At 42.7% G+C, this 21,764-nt stretch overlaps 2 protein-coding genes and 1 non-coding gene across 8 annotated transcripts; 2 read left to right on the top strand and 1 right to left on the bottom strand.

The window, feature by feature from the left end:
- The first annotated feature begins 438 nt into the window (after positions 1 to 438).
- Positions 439 to 6,898, top strand: Ars2 (arsenic resistance protein 2). Of its 4 annotated transcripts, none has more exons than XM_017906771.1 (16): positions 439 to 516; positions 920 to 1,058; positions 1,167 to 1,436; positions 1,654 to 1,848; positions 2,954 to 3,020; positions 3,096 to 3,343; positions 3,412 to 3,584; positions 3,675 to 3,806; positions 3,868 to 4,112; positions 4,196 to 4,336; positions 4,407 to 4,655; positions 4,735 to 4,905; positions 4,971 to 5,233; positions 5,323 to 5,598; positions 5,777 to 5,899; positions 6,729 to 6,898. In XM_017906771.1, the coding sequence occupies exons 2-16, from the start codon at positions 937 to 939 to the stop codon at positions 6,805 to 6,807; spliced, it is 2,754 nt and encodes a 917-aa protein (XP_017762260.1). In that variant the 5' UTR covers positions 439 to 516; positions 920 to 936; the 3' UTR covers positions 6,808 to 6,898. The 4 variants fall into 4 exon arrangements, with proteins under 4 accessions (XP_017762260.1, XP_017762258.1, XP_017762256.1 ...); XM_017906769.1 differs by lacking the exon at positions 439 to 516 and adding an exon at positions 798 to 856 and having other exon boundaries at positions 4,407 to 4,634; XM_017906767.1 differs by lacking the exon at positions 439 to 516 and adding an exon at positions 798 to 856.
- A 202-nt stretch (positions 6,899 to 7,100) lies between these two features.
- On the bottom strand, positions 7,101 to 21,640 carry LOC108552304 (uncharacterized). 3 transcript variants are annotated; one of them, XM_017906774.1, is made up of 9 exons: positions 21,429 to 21,640; positions 12,617 to 13,645; positions 10,074 to 10,317; positions 9,143 to 9,596; positions 8,929 to 9,056; positions 8,515 to 8,634; positions 8,126 to 8,143; positions 7,675 to 7,822; positions 7,101 to 7,583 (listed from the first exon to the last, which is right to left on the bottom strand). In XM_017906774.1, the coding sequence occupies exons 2-9, from the start codon at positions 13,643 to 13,645 to the stop codon at positions 7,487 to 7,489; spliced, it is 2,238 nt and encodes a 745-aa protein (XP_017762263.1). In that variant the 5' UTR covers positions 21,429 to 21,640; the 3' UTR covers positions 7,101 to 7,486. The 3 variants fall into 3 exon arrangements, with proteins under 3 accessions (XP_017762263.1, XP_017762264.1, XP_017762265.1); XM_017906775.1 differs by having other exon boundaries at positions 8,132 to 8,143; XM_017906776.1 differs by lacking the exon at positions 8,126 to 8,143.
- Positions 17,934 to 18,005, top strand: TRNAA-UGC (transfer RNA alanine (anticodon UGC)). The gene has a single exon. It is a non-coding gene; the product is annotated as a tRNA-Ala (tRNA).
- Positions 21,641 to 21,764: the final 124 nt, after the last annotated feature.

Here is a 21,764-nt window from a genome sequence, read left to right as displayed (position 1 = left end):
GCATGATTGCAGAATTATTTATAGAACTTGTGCTTTGTTAATGCTATTTCTTCAAATGTCGCTATCCTGGATAGATCGTATCGGAATTTTAAAAAGTTACAAGCTTTCAGTTCTTTATCTCTTTTTAATCCTGATGACTATGTTATTTATTTGAAATTCATTAACAGTAGAAATTATATATCAATTCTATTTAATATTAATTCTGTTGGATCGATCGTTTATGAAACCTCTAAACAGTAACAAAGGTAATGTTCAACAAGCTGTATAACGTATCAAATATTTCTTATCCGATTTATATGTAATACCGAAAACCAGTTTCTATATAATTAGCGCTAAAGCTTATTTAAATTTCGCGGTTGTCGAACAAAAAGAGAATCGATATGCGAGTGTAGTATCGATTCCAACGATCTGACGCCGCACCTCGCAGAGAATGGTACTTTGGTGACGCACGGTAACGGGTGGCAAAAATCCTCTATGGTGGAGTTTTAATTTTATTGAACAGTGTACTTTGAGTAGGTGAGTTTTTTTCAATTCTTTTTCAATTCGTTTTATGCAAATACATTGTACGCACATCCTTTCTCTAATTTTCTTATGTCTTGTTAAATAAATAAAGTGCCAATAACTTGAATATTCTAAAAGCAATACTCCCGCGTTATTCGAATATTTTGTTCGAAAAATTGTGGATAGTCCATAACCCTGTAGCAAACGCGTTTACCTAAACGTTTATATACCTCCCTGGTGTAGCGTAAATAGAAAACGATGGTTGAAAATGCTTGCGGGTCACGTGTCGAAAAATATGTATGTCTAACTGCCTACTTAACCCCTTCTCGATGTAGAATGATTCCAGAAAATACTGGTAATATTAATTTCTTTGTGATTGAATTTCTATAAATATTACCTGTATTTTGTATTCCTTTAGCACTAAATTCTCTCATTATGGGTGACTCCGACGACGAGTATGATAGGAAGAGAAGAGACAAATTTAGAGGTGAAAGAACGGAATCTTATTCGAGGGAAGGTCGCCGAGATGATAGAAGAAGAGACGATTGGGTGGATAGGTAACTGATTAATTATACGAAATAACTGTTGACATATAATGAAAAAAGCAGTTGTTCATATCCTGAGTAAACATTCTCTTGTAGCTTTAATGACATTGATTATTTTAGAGAATGGTCTAGTCGGCCTAGACAACGACCAGACTACAGAGAGTATCGTGGAGGTGGTGGTGGAGGACGTGATAGATATAGCCCCGGTAGGTCACAGGAGATGGCACCTCCTATGAAAAGGATGAGAGCAGATTGGGATGATCGACCAAGATACGGTCATGATTATTATGGTGGTGGTGGAGGAGGTGGTGCAACTTCCTGGGGTCCAGACCATTATCCACCACCTCACCATGGTAATCATCACTATGGAAACCATGGTAACAGTAACAGGTTTGTGTTTCGTATGTTATTTTTACATTTACTCTTTTCTTTTTGTGTATGTGTATGTGTCTTTGATTTATGAACACATTGTGATGAAAAAGAGAGGTTGTATCATAAGTATGCAAAAGAGGAGTCGATTCACTCCAAGATTGTTGGCCCGATTAAGGTAGCATATAAATGTTTTGTATTCTTCGGCAAATTGTACACTGATTTATGTTTTGTGCAGCCGAGAGGTAGCTGGAAACTTCAGCAATTCCAATGTTGAAACTCAGCCACCAATGATGTCTTTCAAAGCATTTCTCGGAACACAAGAAGACTCGATTACAGATGAAGAAGCTATTAAGCGTTATAATGAATATAAACTGGAATTCAGAAGGCAACAGTTGAACGAATTCTTCGTTGCACACAAGGACGAAGAATGGTATAATTCATTTCTTAATTCACTGATAAGATTTTCAAAGTTGCTCCTTATATGTTGTGAAGCTCAGTCGTACTTAAATGTGGATATAAAAATAATTAATTTTTACAGTGGCTCAACTGTTACTATTGTTGAAATATTAATCTTGTAACTGATATTTTTCTAAGACGTTTGTGACTTGCATTTTTTTACATGAAAGCTTTATCCACTGTAGAAAGTAATCTTTTAATCCTAACAAAGTCATAAAATTATCTGTTCAGGTATGTATGCTAAAAATGCATACCTACACTGAACAGAAGAACGTGAGGGTGTAGTAGCTTTATAATTTTTGCTAAATTGCAGACACAATTTTATCCGTAAATGCAAGCAATATGACCAGCTCTGTCTATCCCTACAGCGTACAGCCAGCAACGCCTTATGTCTTGGGCACAGGTCACCTCGCTCGTTTATTTTTACGTACGATATTTTATGTATTTCGCGTTTCGCGCATCGCAGAAGAATCGAGGTGTCTATTAGGTAGTTAAACAAAGATGCGAGCTGGGCGCGCAAAGCCCAAATATGCTCGCGATAGGCCGCGTTCTAAACCCGTTTAATTATTTCTGACATTCCAAAGATATGCTATCATTACAATAGACCTCTGAGTCGACGAGAAAACTGAATGCGAGTAAAAATATCAGACTCTACAGGTGAGGCTTCATTCTGTAACTGACAATGTTGACAGTAAAACTGATAATTTATAAATAATCATCTCGAGGAAAAGGATACAATAATACTTAGTCACGAGGAATGATTCACTCTAGATTCGGATGGGAAACGTAACAATTACTGCTATATCTTGTTCAACACCTATCGCGACAAATTTATCCCGATTACGTAAATATGTTTATGATCGATTAAAAGCACGCTCGTGCTTATATATACATGCATATATGCTCAGTATAAAATTATATTGAGAGATTAGTAGAACTAACTACTATCTTAATCTTGACGCACTTTTTTTCAAATATGTATCAATGATAAATCCACAAATTGTACGTCTGTTTGCTTTAACTGATCAAAAATTTACTTCAAAATCGATTCAAATACTGCATTCTTTATCGATTATCAGGTTCAAAATAAAATACCACCCAGAGGAGTCAGTGAAGAGAAAGGAGGAACAGGTAGCAGCTCTTAAGGTATAAATTATCGTTTTCCGAACATTTTTTCGAAACTATCGATCTATTTTGTTAATTTATTGTTCCCTTTGACAGAAACGTGTCGAAGTCTTTTTGGAAATGCTTGAAGTTGAAGAAATAGATAAAGTGTCTGTAGATGCAGATCAAGCTGATGCTTTGCTGCACCTGCTAGATGCGGTGGTTATTAAATTGGAAGGTGGTACGGAGGAAGATTTACAAGTTTTAGACATGAAGCCAACAAATACGGTTATAACTAAAGATACCGTTAAGGACAAGGAGGATATAAAGAGCCGAATTGGGTCCGAGAAAAAGGTCGATAACAGGTATGGATTAATATTTATTAGAAAGTAAATAGTACAAAACGTCTGTCGTTATTATAAAAATTTTACAGCGATGGGAGTAAAATAGAAGACGCTTCGCGAACGGAAAAAAGTTTTAAAAATGGACAGAGTTCAGACGCTGAAGTTAAAAGCGTAGAAAAGGATGAAACCTCGATAGAAGAGGTCGAGAAATTAGAAGAAACTACAGAGGAAACAAAAAAGGATGATATAGAAGGCACAACAGGTATTTTATTTCGCAATAATTTTATAAATTTTATAAGCAATAATGATTTGTTCTATTTACTATTTTCGATTTTTCTGTTAATAAAACCAGGAAAACCGGAGGAAATTAGCTCTAAAAAGAGAAAACGAACTGACAGTAACAGCAGTAGCAGCAGCAGTAGTAGCAGTAGTACTTCCTCCGGTAGTGATAGCAATAAACCCGATACACCGAAAACAGACGCCCGTGAGTTTCGATATTATAATTATTTAAGAATTGTGAATTACTTTAACTTATTTGTTTTTAGATGTGACTGAAAAAATGGATGTTAATAATGAAAATGTAGACGCACAAGATGGTAAAGAAGATGACCGAGAGGCTAAAGCAGATAGTGATCCGTTGCCAGAAGCTAAGAAATCTGCTATGGAACCAGAAGCAGTAATCGATCTAGCTAGCGAAGATAAGGAAAAAGAACCTAGAGCCTTGCACAAGACTAGCAGTATTTTCCTCCGTAATTTAGCACCCACGATAACAAAAGCAGAAGTTGAAGCGGTTAGTTATTATAAATATATATGTATACGTATTTCGTTGGTTACATTCTTTTAATTAGGCATATGAATAATTTGTGTAAACAGATGTGTAAACGGTTCCCTGGATTTTTACGAGTTGCCATAGCAGATCCTCAACCAGAAAGACGATGGTTTAGAAGAGGATGGGTGTCTTTCGAAAGACAAGTAAATATCAAGGAGATATGCTGGAGCTTGAACAATATTCGGGTATGTTAATAAACAAATAAAATGTATACGAATAAAAGAAGAAATTATAATAGTATAATAATTTCTACAGTTACGGGATTGCGAACTTGGTGCTATAGTAAACCGGGACCTCTCGCGTCGCATTCGCACAGTGAATGGTTTGACGTCTCATAAGCAAATAGTCAGGCATGATATCAAATTGAGTGCTAAAATCGTGCATAACTTGGACAACAGGGTTGGTTTATGGAACGAAGATAAAAGAGATGATAATACACATAAACAGGATGACGACAACAAAGAAAATAAGAGCATTCAAAATGTACATGATATTGAGCAAGCTGTAAGACAGCGACTAATTTACACGTTGAGTTAACAACTATAATGGCGTCGTTGAAACATCATGACGTATATTTTCACAGGCATTTGGATTGTCATCTAAAAATCCAGTATTGAAGAATATAACCGACTATCTGATAGAAGAAGCATCGGCCGAAGAAGAAGAATTATTAGGAATGTCTGGTGATCAAGAAGAGGGTCAATTAGGAGGTGATGGAGACGGACCGATTGAAAGAGATCCAACACTTATCAAGGTATTAAACGTGTGACAGTCATACATAAAACTTTGTTTATTTTTCTAAACGTTATTTGTTTTTAGGTTTTAGACAGATTGATTCTTTATTTGCGAATAGTTCATTCGGTTGATTATTACAATCATTGCGAATATCCAAACGAAGACGAAATGCCAAATAGATGCGGAATAATGCACGTTAGGGGATCTCCTCCTACTGCTAAAGTTTCCAGTACTGAATTGTCAGAGTACTGTCGGAATTTTGAAAGTAAAATGGTAGCATTCCTACAACCAGTTGCAACTTTGTCCCAAGAAGAATTTGATAAGCTAGGTGCTAAGAATGCTGAAGCGTATCCTTTTTATTTGTTTGCAATTACATCCTTGCAAGGTCTTTAAGTAACACTTTCCCATTTATTATTTCCTTAATCATGGACATTAGTGAAGTTGAAAAATTCGTTCAAGCCAATACTCAAGAGCTATCAAAAGATAAATGGTTATGTCCGCTTAGTGGAAAAAAATTTAAAGGGCCAGATTTTATCCGAAAACATATTTTCAATAAACACGCAGAAAAGGTAGCAGAGGTAAAAGCGGAAGCGGAATATTTCAACAACTACTTAAGAGATCCAAAAAGGCCACAGCTTCCCGAACATCCGGGAAATAAAGCACCACCGAGAGAGACATTACGCGAAGGATTTACCCCATACGGATGTAATACGTGAGTGTAAAACATGTACATATTGCGCATAAGTTCCAGTAGTACCATATTTTTCGATTGTCGTTTCGTTAGAACTGTAGATGCGTTTACTTTAAAAGGCAAATTTTGTCATAGTACATTTTATCATATTTACCATAAAAGATTGCAGTAAATGAAAGAATGTAATTTAATTGTAAAGATTCGGAAGTTACGGAGGTGGTTACGGTGGTAGCAGAGGAGGATATGGATCGAATTACGGGACAGGGTTCGGTGGAGGATTCGGTATGCCACGTTCCAATCGTGGTGGTTTCAACAGAGGACGGTAAGATATTTTCTGTTTTTATTTCGCATGATCCTCCGATCTTTGTTAGGTCAGCCTATAACACGACGTAAACACAATAAAATCTTTGATCTGTCGAGTAAATGGTCAACTTGAAAAATCGACCAGAGTTTTGATTTCCCTAAATTCTTGTTCGATTTACTGAACATGGTGATACGCTGTTTTACAGGGCTGCACCGGACTCAACTTCGAGGCCTATTGTTAGTTATAATGATTTGGACCAGCTAGACATGGATATGTTCTAAGTTTTGTCAAGTATTATTCGAATCCTTTATACGGAAATAGAAGTAATGAGTCAAATTCAGAGCTGTATCGAACGATCGCGGTAAAAGGTCTATGCCTTAATTATGTAATTAAAAGTAATCACTTTAGAGCGAAAATGAATTGCGAAATGTTCGAGTAACACGATATGTTATTAAACCAGAATACTTTTCTTTTTTCCAATACGGGATAATCTTGACGATTCGTGTACATAGGGGAGAAAGAATACGTATATTTATATTTCATATTTTATATTTTAGTAAAGAAAAAAAATCTTCTATCGTGTTCCCTAAGTAAAAAGAGAAACAATATCGGCAGGAGCTGTAACCTTATATGCCGAGAAATAGTAAATAAAATTATTTGTTACTATTTACATGTGCTTTTTTCTATATCCCATATTTCCGTTCAAATCCTATGTCCAGTTGGTCAAACTTGGCAGGATGTCATTAATCGTTGTAGGATTGACACGTGTACGTGGTTTATTAGTGCTTTGTATGCAATGTATGTTTCGCTGAGAGCGAAACCTATTAATTTTTGTTCAACGTTGCAGCGGCGGTGGAGGAGACTTCCGACCAGTCATTCACTACCGCGATCTCGATGCACCGAGAGAACCGGACGAATTCTTGTAAATTACGTCGATATACAAAAGATTCAAGGAGCGAAGGAAAACGTGTGTTGGTAACAGTAGTCGGAACTACTTTTGGTAGTTTGGCGTAAGCAATATCGAGTTGTGCGTATTATATGTGTATATATATATGTGTGTGTGTATATGTGTATATATATATATATATATATATATATATATATATACACATATATATATATATATATATATATATATATATATATATATATATAACAAATCGTAGGGTCATATATATAAAACTTTATAGAAATGTTGACAGTTATTTGTATACAAAAATATAGCTACGTATATACGATTTTAATACGTGTAAAAACACGACGCACGAGTAGAGGAAAAATGCACATTAAAAACGAAAGATCTCCTATTTAATAGTGTATCGTACGTAAACGAATATTATATCTTATTCGTAATACTTGAAAACAATGTCTCATCGGAATAACAGATATTTGTAATCTGCCGTATGATACAATAATAAAATATATCGTTTCCTAATTACACCCTGATATTAAGTATTCCATTTGTAAATCGTTTATTACGTACTACTGCATGTCTATACAGCACAGTTATGTACAAAGTAATGTACAATTACATTAATCCGTAATAAAAATACTGTAACGCGGCGTAACGCTATGAAAGGATTGTCGGAGGATGTAAACGTAAAGTTAAGGGAATCGGTCTTTACAATGCCTCTCGTCGGTTCCGTCACCGCAATCGTCCACTCCGTTGCACTTCATTCCCTTCGTAATGCACCTACTGTTTCTGCATGAAAAAAATAAATTTGATTTCCTGCGTAATTCCTTGCGTAAAGCATCGGGGACATAGAGCGATATAGGGATTATCGTCAACTTACTGGCACGTGAATTCGTGCTTATTACACCGTCCTTGGCAGCCGTGAGGTTCGTCGGATCCATCGAGGCAATCTGGCAGGTTGTCGCAGAAGCGAGCTTTCAATATGCATTGCCCGTTGCTGCACGTAAACTCGTTTTCCGCGGGACACGCTGGTATCAAAATAAACGTTGCGAACGTTTTACGCGACCGTGTGTTGTCAACTAAACAAGCATCGCGTGCGGTTTTTGCATTCTTTTAGAAGCGCATCAAGCTACACCGATCAAACTCGATGACTTTTCGATATCGTACGAAAGCTGCCGAGCAAAGGAAACAGCAGCAGCTTCGACAGAGCAAAAGTGCTAGGAATTCGTTCGGCGTATAAAGCGTGCAGTGCGTTTAACGGCAATTAGCGACGTGCGTGCATCGCATGCGAAAATCGAATACGTATCAAATGAACGAGTATATGTACTCACACCCACCAAGATTACGACCTACGAAGAAGAACAGAAAATAAAAAGAAAGTTGAGAAAGACCTTAACCCAACAAGAGAGAGAAAATGAAAGGATACATTATATACTTGTACATATTTACATACAGAGAGCAAAAGAGAGAGAAATCGTGCTAGCCAAAGGTATGCGAATAACTTAACGGTCGATGAACCTGATCGTTAGGATAATCTCGGGAAAAGCCATCCTACGATTATCCATGGCGATTCACGTGGGAAAGAATATATATATATATATATATATATATATATATATATATATATATATTTTGGTAATTATTTTGACGAGTCGATAATTCGCGAACCAAAGGCTTATACGCTTCTCGTGACCGCAACGAATAGTTGCGCGTATCTTACCTAAGGTGCAATTAATCTCGTCGGTCGCGTCCCAGCAATCTATCTTGCCGTCGCATCTCTTCTCCAGTGGAAGGCAGGAAGTCTCGTTACCGCACTGAAAATGCGTCTCCAGATCGCAGACTGTAACAAGAAACGTAGCAATCGAGTTATCATCCCTGATCTTCTCATATGTGCCGTTCGCCTAACTCACGGTCTCGCGAGGTCTCGATATACGACACCCTCGTGTCGGCCAGTTCCTTCTAAATCATACAAAAACCTAAGACGCGTCTGTCTCTTACCACCGTCGGATTATGTTAGGGGCAAACGGGTAAACCGAAGCCTCGCAAACTGTGACGAAGCAGCGCTAAAGCCGATCACGAGAAGGAAGACGCGAATGGCGGGAAAACTGGGCTAATGCTATATACGCGTACGCACCGCAATTCTGCTCGTCCGAATGGTCGTAACAATTCATATGCCCATCGCAGTGTTTCTTCAGAGGGATGCACAGGGTGTTTAGGCAGGTCCACTCGTCGTCCAAGCAGTAATGCTCCATCTCGACGCACCTGTGTGGAGAGACCAAGAACGAAAGGTCGGCTACGAGTAGGGGAAAGAAGAATTCAACGAGCGATCACACGCACGTGGCACAGACCTAAAGGCGTCGACGTCGAGACGATGACACTTTTGTTTGTTGATGAGACAAAAGCCCGCACATCCGGTGGGATCCTCGGGATCGCGAGCAGTCCTGCAAGTCGGCACTTCCTCGTCCACGAGAGCAACGCAGACCTCCTCTTGGAGGCAATCGTCGCAGTATCTGGTGGAGTTGAGGCTGTACGGGCTCGTAGCTTCCGTTTCCGCTTCCGACACTGGCGGAGTGCCGCTCTCCGGAAATGACGAGTCGCCGTTTAAAAGGATACTACTCACAGCGAGGGTGCCGATGGCCGATGGCTTCTGCGGTGTCGTCGCTGACATGGTCGACGTATCGTTCCATTCCTCGCCGTTCGACCGATTCCGAAACGTTCCAACGGCCAGTACTTGGTCGTTTGATAACGAGTGGTTCGTCGGCGATTTCAGGTACTGTCGAATCATCTCCAGTTTCTCGGGTTCTGCGGACAATAGTGCGATTAGGACAAGGGAAGAGGGAAAGACGAGCGATGGACGTCTCGCATGTCGGCTAGAAATATCCCTTTGCTCGAGAAATAAGCGGTCAACGGCACTTGCCGTTTCTCGTGCGTCACACGCGGATTAGGCCTTGTTCCGACTGCTTCACCATGTCTCCACTCGATCACCGATTTATCGAGTAGCAGGACAGCAGCCGAGCTCATTGAACGGACCGCGTGCAATTGACCCAGTGGTTAATTTCATCTGCTCGCTTACGATTACGTATTTCGCTGTGTGAAAGACGTGCAGTGGAGGCTTGTATCGCTCCACGAGAACCTTATTCGTTGTGATCCAACGAGTAATCGAGTAGTATCGACGATACGTAAAACTCGTTGATCGTTACCATCAAATGGACGTTAATTCTATCGAATTCGCGGTATTCGTAAGTCGAATGTGCACACACGCGTATAAGCAGAACTTACCAAAGGCGATGTACAGGGCGACGGCACCGATAACCACGAGTACCAGCAACGCGATCAACAGAAGGATCAAAGATCTGGTACACCCGGAAGCCTCGAGAGGATGCGCCAGATGCAGTGTCCAGCCATGCCTGTGCTTTCGAAGTCTGGCCGGATGCGGGGGTGGTTCTCCTCTGACGCTTCGCCGCAGGTTGATACGATTTTGGGAGGACGGAGTTTGCGTTCGCATCGGGAGGGAGTAGGCCCTCTGAAAAGTAGCAAGGTAGAATCACAAGGTGGTTGCCAGAGTTGGCGATTGTGCCTCGTCGAAAGCACCGAAAGCACCGAAAGCTCCGCGAATTACCTGGAAGTCAGCCATCGGTGCCGCATTCTCCTCCAATCGACACTAGACCTTTGATAATTGCTTATCTATTTCCCGATAGCATTAGAAGCCTAGCTCTTTCCGAAAGTAAACAAAGGCGCAGCGAAAAAGCAAGATATCAAACGGCGATTTTTCTTGCAAAATGGACAAAGTGTAGTCACTCGCGCGCGTCAAGCATTGTCGATCTCAATTTCGCTCGACTTTTACAGATACCGTCTTCTGACCCGTGACCTTCGACGTATTAAATATAGCCGTGACGCGAAAAGAAAAAAATTACGACGAAAATACCCTGTTTGCCTTCTTTTTTTTCTTTTTTCCTTTTTTCTTTTTTTCTTTCTTTCTTTTTTTCTTTCTTTCTTTCTTTCTTTCTTTCTTTCTTTCTTTCTTTCTTTCTTTCTTTCTTTTTCTCGCCTTTTTATACGAGCAAGACGGAAAAATCGCGGAGGTGTGACCGGGTTCGACCGCTTAAGAAACGCAAGAAGCGTTAGGCGAAGTTCCTACCGAGGCAATGGTCCCAGTCCAACTGACTACCGACCTCGGTAGCGCTTCGCCAGTCTACGTTAAACGCGACCCTTATTCACCTTTCCTTCGAACCACCGGCGAAATATCTCCGGTGGACGATGTTCGATCCGTCGATCGATCCGACTCGCGACACGGATTCATCGGGACAAAGTTGCATCACGAGGATTTTTTCCGTCAGAACTCGTGCATGTTCACTCGTTGGAGAAGACTCGCGTGCATCGCAACGGCGCGCGCGCTGTCGTCCAACGATGATCGCGCGTCTGGCTATAGATAGACGTTTTCCACTTCCGTTCCGTTTTGTTCCTTTAGGGCGGATAAACGCCAGACGCGGCAAGTGCACTCGCGAAGCAAAACGAACTCGCGTCGCGTCGCGTCGCGCCGTGCAGGCGATCATCGACAGGTCAAATTTCCCGGTTATTTATACGAAGCAGTCGCTTGATCGTTTCCATGTTTTTCTTTCTTTTTTATCTTTATCGCTATAACGACAGACGCGCGTGCGTCGTTCTAATTCTAAAATTCGAGTGAAAGCAAAGATTACGACGGGACACGAGTAGCGAGATCGCAGGCCAGGACGATGATGAATATTCGCCACGAGTGACAAGCCTTTCCTGTTTAGAATACAAATGGAATGGAAAAAAGATTTCATCCGCATCACGCGATCAAAGCCAAAGCTCATTCGGTGGATCGTAGCGGTTTTTAATGCTCCTTCGAGCTCGAGTTACTCACTTTCGTGACTCACGACTTCGATACGATGCGAGGAGAATGATAATTAAATAAGAATGATCCCTGTATTTTTATGGCCGTTCGAATAATTATCATTCGCGCGGAGGTTTCTTCTGGAAAGGTTTTTGCGAGGGAATCCTTCCTCGTTTTATTTCCAGTGGACACCAACCGCGAATCGTGATTGCGCGAAATTTTTCAGAATATCAGTGGCTAAATAAGCTAGCGCGGTTTGCGACGAGTAGTATTCAAATTTTTCCCTCGATTTTTCTCCGCAGTGAATAAAAAATATTTATACAAATAACACAAACGATAGAGAAACACGGATGTGACACGAACAAATTCGATACTAAAACGTTACGCAACGAAAAGACGAATAAATTAAAAATAATCATTTTTCCGATTGCGTTATAATAATTCAAAGTAAAGAAAAACATTCATTTTTAAAATGGATTAATGTCCGGGACAGCGCGAACGCAGTCCCGACTATCAAAAATTATACGCCCGAGATATCCACATTAGGGATATTCGCAAGGGTCAGCCTAACCTTAGTGCAATGGAAAAGCCTCGCCCTGGAGGAACCGCCTTCATGATCACGGTAACCTCTGCGCCAGGTAAGTATGCTTTCCGTCGTTACGAGCTTCAACTTATGCTAACCGTCAAACAAAACCACCAGCGAGAAACTTGTTCATCCCGACGCCATCTAGCGACGAATCAAATTTCACGTCTCCACCGAGGCGACGGTTCTCAACGCGCTCTACGTTTCCTCGCAGTGGTTGTCAACCTACGATCTACCCCTATAGACGAATTCGACATCTCACGCTGAAATACGCTTAAAATCGGACTCGAAGACACTCGTCGCGCCACCTCGCGTCTTTTCCGAGACATACAGATCTGCCAAGTTAACTAACTGCCAAGAAACTTCAAGGAAGTGTGTACTCACCTGAAAGGTACCGTGTTCTTTGACGTCGGTGAAAAATATCGGCGCCCCTTTGGCGTACCAACGATCCTGCGAGTATATAGAATTTACCCTCATGCTGGGCCGGCTTCTTTCCGACCTGATCAACGTGTTATCCTCCTTTGTCTCCGCGGAACCGCTCCGTTCTCTTTCGATGAACTTCATCGTGCTGGCTGGGGATCCTTCTACTTTCTCGGAAATCGTGAACACCGAGGTTGTATTGCTGCCCGTTATCGCCAGCTCGTCTACCTTCCTGTTCGCTGAACAGGCAGCCAGCGTGGTGAAATTACGCGTATCGAGGATGGTTTGCGGCTCGCTTGAGTCCAACACTTGCAAACGTTGCTCGTTGTCCCTGTTCTTTCTCAGAACCGTTTCGTTCTCTCTGTCGTCAGCTTCCAGCTCTCTGGCATTAGCGAACGCGGCTGCTTTGCTCCTACAGTGCTTGCAGTCCTTCTTTCTGCGTTTTCTGTTCGGCCTGCATTCGGGTTGCAGCGCGGTCGACGGCGTTACAGCCGAGATCTCTCGAAACGAGAAGGCATCGTCCGAGAAGACGACGAGACCGGCATTCCACGTAGCGACTTCCGTATCCTCTTCACGATCGTCGCTTGTCTTCCGGTTCACACGAACGGAGGAGCTGGTAGCAGAGGGATCGAGGCCGGTGGCTCGTCGAAAGGGTAAGGTCAGGTTGCGACGAAAAGCACCAGCGATCTCATCCCTGTCCAAGGATCTCGTCGTTGCTTCTTTCGAGATGTAGTCGGCTACGTTCAACGGCAGACGTAGACGATTCGTGTTCGGTGTCTCGGGGTTTTGACGGATCGACGACACTCCGGAATGCTTCGAGGTGTTTTCTACGCTGGGCAAGATCACCTCGTACACGTGGCCATCCACGTTCGAGCTGGAACCATTGGAGATGAGCTCGAAAGGAAATGCTTGCGAGTCGTGGCAAGGCTCTCGCATCGTCGTCGATCCTTCGCTTCGCGATGGGTGTTCCGCCTCGAAACCTTGATTCTCCATCTACATTCGGCAAAAGAGTAGAACACTGTTAGACTACACCGGCCAATCCGAGTGGTACGGATCGTTTTACGGATCTGAATCTCTGCCATGTTAATTCGACGTTAATTCGCTCGTTGCACTTCAACGAACGGGTTATAGTCTGATCGATTCGTGACAACTCGCGCATTTAATGAAAGAGACGTCGTCGGAGTCGGAGGTAATTAAACGTTTCGTGGATCGCGTTGGCCCCATGATCGTGATCAATTATCGTGTCCTCGTACATCTAGTCGATCCCGGTCTTTTCCTCCACGTGGTTTGCCCGTGGAAACCAATCATCGACAATGATTCGCTCGTCGAATGTGGGTAGACGAAAAGCCCAACATTCCCACGATAATCGATCCGAACTTCTTTATGACCGTTTTCAGAAAAATGCTCCAACATAACGATTCATATATTCCTTTTTATTTTTCTTTCTATATCGCCGGTGGTGTTACGGATCGTGGAATATAGATGATAGAGAGAAAGCGTAAGTGACGCAGGTTCGAAGGCACAATTAACGATCGGTAATCTTCGAGGCTAAGTAAATAGCGCGAGGGGCCGTAAATTGAACGGCGAAAGAGTCACGCGGAGAAAGAGAGTTGCGACGAACGAGGGAGCGGAATTAAGCGTCTCGTTGGGGAGCATCCCGACGATTCTCGCAATTATCGCGACTTGACTCTCCGATTGATCCCGTCAAGCCTCTGACGTCATCGACTTCGTGGATCTTCGGTGGATCTTCGGTGGATCTTCGGTGGATCTTCGGTGGATCTTCGGTGGATCTTCGGTGGATCTTCTACTATCGTTCCATTCGCGAACGTATACTCGTTTCGTTTTCGTCCCGAGTCGATGACTCTCTCTCTCTCTCTGGGTTGCGCCCCGCTTTTACCAGCAATTTCAATGCCTTCCTCTTCGTTCGGGCACACTCGCGACGGAGGATGATTTTCCACTGGGAAACATTGCGTAAAACTAAGGAAATGCCGTGCAAATCGTTTATGCAATGAGAAAGAATGTTTGCCGATCGATAAGATACTCGCGTAACGCTTGCTTTAACGACATTCCGATAAAGGGAGCGGGAGGGAATAAAATCAGGAAGCGGCAACGGGCCCGAAGCCCCATGAAAGATCGGCCAATTAACGAATCGACCGTCGTTACGACATTTCGACGTTTCCAACGAATCCACAGTTAATCTCCGGTCGTTCTTATTAGAAACGGAACGGAACCGAACCCCGGAATTCAGGGTTAATTCCGCGTGTCTATCGACTCTGAGTCAACCGCGCGTCTGTAGTGACGCATTGCTCTAGTCTAACAGGATTACGTACAACCGGTAGCAAGTTAGCAAGGAAAACACGTTTCCTCTGAAACCAGTCATCAAAAGTTGAGAGGAAAAACAGGAAAAAATCTGACATCGTTTCCATCGTTTCCATCGTTTCCATCGTTTCCATCGTTTCCATCGGTTCCATCGATACTCGGATCACTCGAGTAACACCATCGCGATCAGTAACGCGTTGATAAATTTCTCTGCTTTCTCTTCCATATGATTCTTAAAATCACCTTCGCCCAGTTATTATTGCATTTTCTACATTCAACGCAAGGTATTCCTTCTTTATGTCAAGAAAGCTTATTTGCTTGCATAGTTCCTTTTCGTTCAGTTTACTAAAATTCATCTATCGATCGTCGTTTAAACGATACGACTAAGGCAAACCGAGGGGCTCACCCTTTCGCTGTTTTTTTTTTCTCGACAAAGAAGAGGTGGCAGGAGCAAGAGTAGTGAAAGGAAATAAGGAGCAAAGACGTCAATCGGTCAGTCGAGCCGACCGATGGCTAATTAGTTCTCATCTACGCTTCTAAGGCTGCCCTCTCTTCTAACATTCTACCGCTCTGTTCGTCGTGTGCTCAATTAGAGGTTAACCAATTAACGAACGTACCAACTCCGCAAAGGTTTTGACACAACGGACGTTTAGACCCACTGGAAAATGCCTCGGTTCCTTTCGTCCATCAACCGTACCGATTTTCTATTGAAAATAGTGGAAAACTCTGCAAGAATTTCGAAAAGTCTGCTGACTCGTGGCATCCCCTCGACAAATTCGTCACGGTACACAACTTGTGCCGTAATTGGTTCGCTCGGTGATTAATCGAGAGCCGATTTCCACCGTTGTATTCTCGCGCAGACAATTGCGAACGATTGTACACGAGCCTGCACGTGCGTAGATCTGCAGGGTGGCCGCAATTAGTCACGTTGCGAAGACTCGTGCGTGGATTCGCTTGTCCCTCCAAAATTTCAGGGTTCCTGGCCACTGATGCCCATCACTGCGGCATCTTTCTTGCAACTTAGATCACCTAACCCTAACTCGACAAATTTCTCAACAATATCGTGCAAACAATATGACACACGTAGTACGAGGAAAAATTGGAAAATAACTCCACGATGTATGCAACCGTTTATATTTATTACATTTATTGGAGAAACGGGCCGTGCTGGCGCTAGTGAGTTAAATGGAAAATCGGTCTTAAGGCTGCCATAAAACGATTACTCGAGCGACAGATAAAAAAACGATGTGTTTATGCGACGAGATGGATAGACGTTCGAACGAATGAAAAACGATAATGGAATATCGTGACAACGTAGACTGTATAGGCCCGAGAAGACCGGTTGTTCGATCGCACGTGCCGCGCCATATGTTCCTGTACAGGCTGCACAGGGTGGGCCAAGGGCTAATGTTACGCGTAATAATCGTGAGGCAGGTTACGTTAGAGACTTATATTACAGAGGATATAACGAAGAATATTCCGAATAAATTACTTTCACGCATTGCCTCGATCGCTATGTCAGCGAGATATCGTGGACAAACGGCAACGGCTATCAATTTAATTGTGACTAGTTTTGCGTTATTACCACGATCCATTGAGGGACGATCGGCTGTTGTCAGTGACTCGTAATTCGAAATAGTATGGCCTTCGAGGAAAGAGTCGCTGTAACGAACCGTGACAAGCGGCATGTTCTCCAACGTTTACTTTGAATTCTTCTTGCGAAAAACGGATGTCGAAGATATTTCTGATTGACTGAGAGAAAAATTAATGGAAACTGGGACGGTCAACGTGCCTTTCACGAACAACCAAGGGAAAGAAACACGAGAGGAATGAGTGAAATTGGGTCGAGAGTCGCAACGAACTGAAATGGCGAAGAATTAATAACTCGAGGAGAGAATGAAGAACAATACTGTACCATAGATCATTTGTGGATCATCCGTGGATCATCCGTGGATAATCCGTGGATAATCCGTGGATAGAATACGAAAAAATGGAAGGAGTAGGAATGAACAAACAACCATTTTGGAGTCACACCTCTTGGAATTATTATGCTAGCGCATTACCGGCAGATTCTTCGGCAACGATACTGGACGATTCCTCGTTGTTGTTTCATTCTCGTATACAGTGATATCGAAGAAACAACAATGGTGCATTATACGAGAGCGTGGTCCGAAGCGGGCATCTTGTAGCCACGACTCGGTCCGATTTTTCGAGAAGTGATCGCGATTACGACATTCTCCGTTTCCATGGCTCCAGATCGGGGCCATTAATTCTGCGTTTCGTAGCTCGCTTATTATCCTACTTGCCATCATATTTGCTTTGCTAATTCGTAGGCTTTGAGAACGATCGCTAGATATCGAAGCATTGCAATGAGATTCGGGGCAACGTCCCTTTTTAAAGCAACCGTTGTGTCTTCCCGTTCGGTATGAAAGTAAAATAATGCGAAGAAAAGGGGGAGAACAAACGCCTGCTTATTGAATGAACTGCGTGGGAAACGCTGAAACGCTGAAACGCTGAAACGCTGGTAGACACGCGAAAAAGCGCAACAGTTAATGATCGCAGAAAAACGAGAAAGCCGATGTAAAGCGTTCGATAATAACGCGTTCGACGCATCGATTACGCGGAAAGTTGCGACATCCTGTCTAGGGAAACTGGCACAGTCTTAATGAACGGAAATTCTTTCGCGTGATTCCATCTTGTTCGATTTCACTCGATTCTCGTTCACGCGCAAAATTTCAATTTCTCAAGTACATACATTGTACCCATGCACGATTCAATGTATTCATGGCTAAAAATCACTCGCATGGTGGTCACGGTCAGTTCTACGTTGAAATTATTGGCTTGGCCATTAGACACCATGCAACTCTGCGCTATTAATTCATTGCATCACTGATTTATTACTTTCTACAGTGTTAAACCCATCGAACATTTTTCTCCAACTTTATCAACGTTTCTTTCAATAGGGGATGTAGCTCAGTGGTAGAGCGTTCGCTTTGCATGCGAAAGGTCCCGGGTTCGATCCCCGGCATCTCCAGCTTTTTCTTCTCTTCTCCCTTCTTTTTTTCCTTTTGCTCTTAAAATTTCCTTTACTCGATAATATCATGCTCGCCCTCGATTACCCGCATCGTGTTTAATACCGTGAACTGTTATTTATTACCGATTAATTGCTCTTCCGTATCGAAATAAATTATTCTCAACGCGTCTCAAGTATGAATAAATTAATAACGACTCGATCTTTCTTCATTCGACGGAGTAAAAGTCAATGTCAATTTCACGTTATTAATCGATGTTATTCTAATAGCGTTGAGTCGCGACTAACGTCCAACCTATTTTATCCTGCTATTTTATCGTTGTCCTAAGATAATTTATGCAAGATGAAAGAAAACAGTGAGCATCCGAATAACGCGAGGCTCGGCTTTACACCCTTAATAAGCGCAGTATATCGCGTCGATTATCCGCTAAGTATAGGCTCGAAAACTAAGGGGTATCGACGCTCAACATTGGCCGATGACTGCACGTCACTGGCATGCACACAGTCGTAATTCATACAGTCGGCTATAATAGCTAACCCTGCATCCTCTGTACCCACACAATCTTCTCGTCTTGTTTTCCTCTACCCTTTGCCACGAGCAACACAAATAAATCATAAAATTCATAGCCTGACCCTACCCCCTACGTTGTCGACCGATTCCAAGAAATCTTCGCGGAAAGAATAAACTTCGCGTGAAAACCCAAACCCGTTCCAATAGTCCAACATTCAGGATTATTCGATCGCATAGCGAGGCTAATTGCACTCGTTTACCGAGAGTAATCGTTTACATGGACTATAGCTAAACGAAACCCAACACAGTTACATAACTCAGTTAGCGACTCGATGATACATTGAATCCCGGTTCACGAGTGACATAGCAAGTAGATTAGAATTATCGCGACTTTGATTATGATTACGGAAACTCGGAGGATAAGTTGGAGGTCGGGGAAGTGGAAATAGTTTCGCGTCGGAATCCTTCGATTTCGTATTTTCGAACGCGCACCACAGAGAATGAGTAGAGAGGTTATCCCGCCAATTAGCGAGCGCCACTAGACGTGAGATCGCTACACTTTCAACCTCGCGATCCGCCTCCGTTGATAAACCCCATCGTGCAAAAAAGGATTCGTACCTGTGGCGCCACAGAGACAGCGACGTTACGGCGGGAAAAGAAGATTAAAGGAGATTAAAACTAGGACAACAGAATTTCGAGGAACTGACCGTACATCGGTTTGAGAAGCACTCGCTAACTCACACGTATACACGCGATTCGCCGAGACAGCAGCCGCGAGCTCTTTTGATTGCAGCCAAAGATATAAATACTCCGAGTGCGAGTAACTGGAGTAGAATTGACCGTACAGAGGAGGCAGTGTGTTACTTCTCCACTGTTTTCATTTCTCCCTTCACGTAATCACGAGATAACGCGCTCGAGGGTGACTCTTTACCAGCCACATGCTTCCTTACCACGAGAGGCGCTCTAATTATAAAGCTCGTTATCTATTCCGGTAACACGACCGCGATTAAATTTAGCCAATTTTATACCGCCGACCCTATACGGAGTTCCTAAAATCCATATAGACGAACGGCGCGATTCCAAGTCGGTTTAAACAATGAATTAGCTATGCACGTTCGCGTGCGCGTTGCAACGGAGAAAGGAATTCCTCGAGAAAATAAGGAGCGAGTCGCGCGAGTTTTCCTCGTTCGTCGAGGGAATTAGCGTTGACGAGACGGATTCTTACGGTAATAGGCAATAGCTTTGAGAAAGTCGAGCGTGCACGGTGATGGTGGAAAGGGAGAGGAACAGAAAGAAAGAGAGAGAGAGACACGATGACCAGCTGACAATGGGACGAAAGAAAAGGTTCCGCTCGGCCGCGCTTCGCTAACCGAGGGTTACGAGTTCGCTTTTATTTACACCTGGCGCGTACGCGTACGTGGCGCCCACGCAACGCTGACTCGTGCACCGACTATGCCTACACCCCGTTGCGTACGCCTAATTTTTATTCTCTCCAACGAATCCGCGTTTATCTTAACCAAAGTCGGCAAGTGCTAACTTCCCATGTCTTTTTTTCATTCGATATCGCGTCGCTAGGCGAACTTTCAACCGAGTTACACACCGCTATATTATGGCCAGTTACAACTGACGAGGTATAAATAGGCCGGCGTCGGTGAGCCGAATCCAGGAAAAGTTCGTCGTGGTTGGGCCAGCTCTCAGCGGAAACGGGATCTGCCTGTCTGACGATTCCGCTCTTTACACCTTCCACGACACTTTCTTCGTTGCATTCTTCCTGCCGACAGATTTTTCGGGCAACCCATGTAAATGAATACTCTACACCTCTTTATTCGAGCTGGTTCGTGTGAATTTTTAACGCAGATTAACGAGGAATGTTAACGAGGCGTTCAGGGTAACCGAGTGTACCGTGCTCGATGCACTTGAGACACTCGAGTGTACATCGTTCCCAACAATAAAGGAACTTCTTTGTTCGAGGAGACCACCATCAACTTCTTCGCGATCACCGCCAAGTCCGATCTTTGATTATGACAAAAGCTAACTGTAATTTGTTATCGTACTGTGACGATCGATTCGATGTTACATTGCGGTTGGTTTTGCGTTGATGAACGAAGTGTGACGCAGTTTGCGTTTAGATTGAATTTTTCTCTTTACGAGCAACGAAACAATCCTTCTTCGGTCGATTCGAACGAATAGCGATCGCGAAATATCAATATCATTCTATATCGCTATTAAAACGAACGACTGATGATTCGACGCGAGGATAAAGAATAGAGAATGTGCATCGAAAAAAGTATTCTTTATGATGAGTTTCTTGTAAGAAAAATTGGATTGAAAGGAACGCGGGAAACGCAACCGTTCGAGTGTTTGAAAAACATGAGACGAACTGAATTCTTCCGTTGCCAGTGATACTATACGCGCGTACCTATACAATATGCATAAGCCGTGCTAGTTTGCAAGCGGTCGCATGCACGAACGAAGAAAATAATCGTTCGCGGGAAATATATACCGGATGAGTATAAACGTTGCTTAATGAATTAGTAAAATTAAATAAATCTTCTGCTCTTTCATAAGGAGACACGATACTATAGAAAAGGAAGAACACAAATACAGCTGTGACGATTAATACGACATAATTTTGATAGCGCAACCAATGATAACACCATTCTATTGCTTCGAACAAAACATGTATTGATAACACGCACTCTGTCGAACGAATGAAGCGACAGGACATGGCGAATATGAATATATGATATCCCAACGTCAGTGGTATTCCCTATGCTACCTATACACATTCCACAAATTAAGAACGACGATAAATGTGATATAAAAACTTCCAAACGACAAAAGTGTTTTGTCGAATAATGTGAAACGAGTATTATTAAAATTAAATCATTGCTGTATAAAATATATGTATTCACCTTTGGTCTGTTACGGTAATCTCATGTTCTCCAAATGCGATCTCCGTGAAAACTGTAAATTAAAAGCAGATTCTGATACTTTCACAGAGTTTCAAATTCACTCGGTTGATCGATCGTTGATTTTTCCATCATCGTTATCGTTCATATCCATCGAACGTCACATGGTGATCTCGCGCCGCGTTCTCCACTCCGACAACGTGTATCCGTACTCACCGCGCACTTACCACGCATCGACGCTCACGCACCGAGTGCCGCGCACACTGCGAATGACGCGCGGTGAAATACACCGGTCTAGCAGCCTTACGGTTGTCAAGTACACGATCATAGCAACCAATC

The sequence above is a fragment of the Eufriesea mexicana genome, unplaced genomic scaffold (assembly GCF_001483705.2).
Source record: "Eufriesea mexicana isolate 0111107269 unplaced genomic scaffold, ASM148370v2 scaffold6179, whole genome shotgun sequence".
Lineage (NCBI taxonomy): Eukaryota > Metazoa > Arthropoda > Insecta > Hymenoptera > Apidae > Eufriesea > Eufriesea mexicana.
This window is presented reverse-complemented; position numbering and strand designations above follow the sequence as displayed.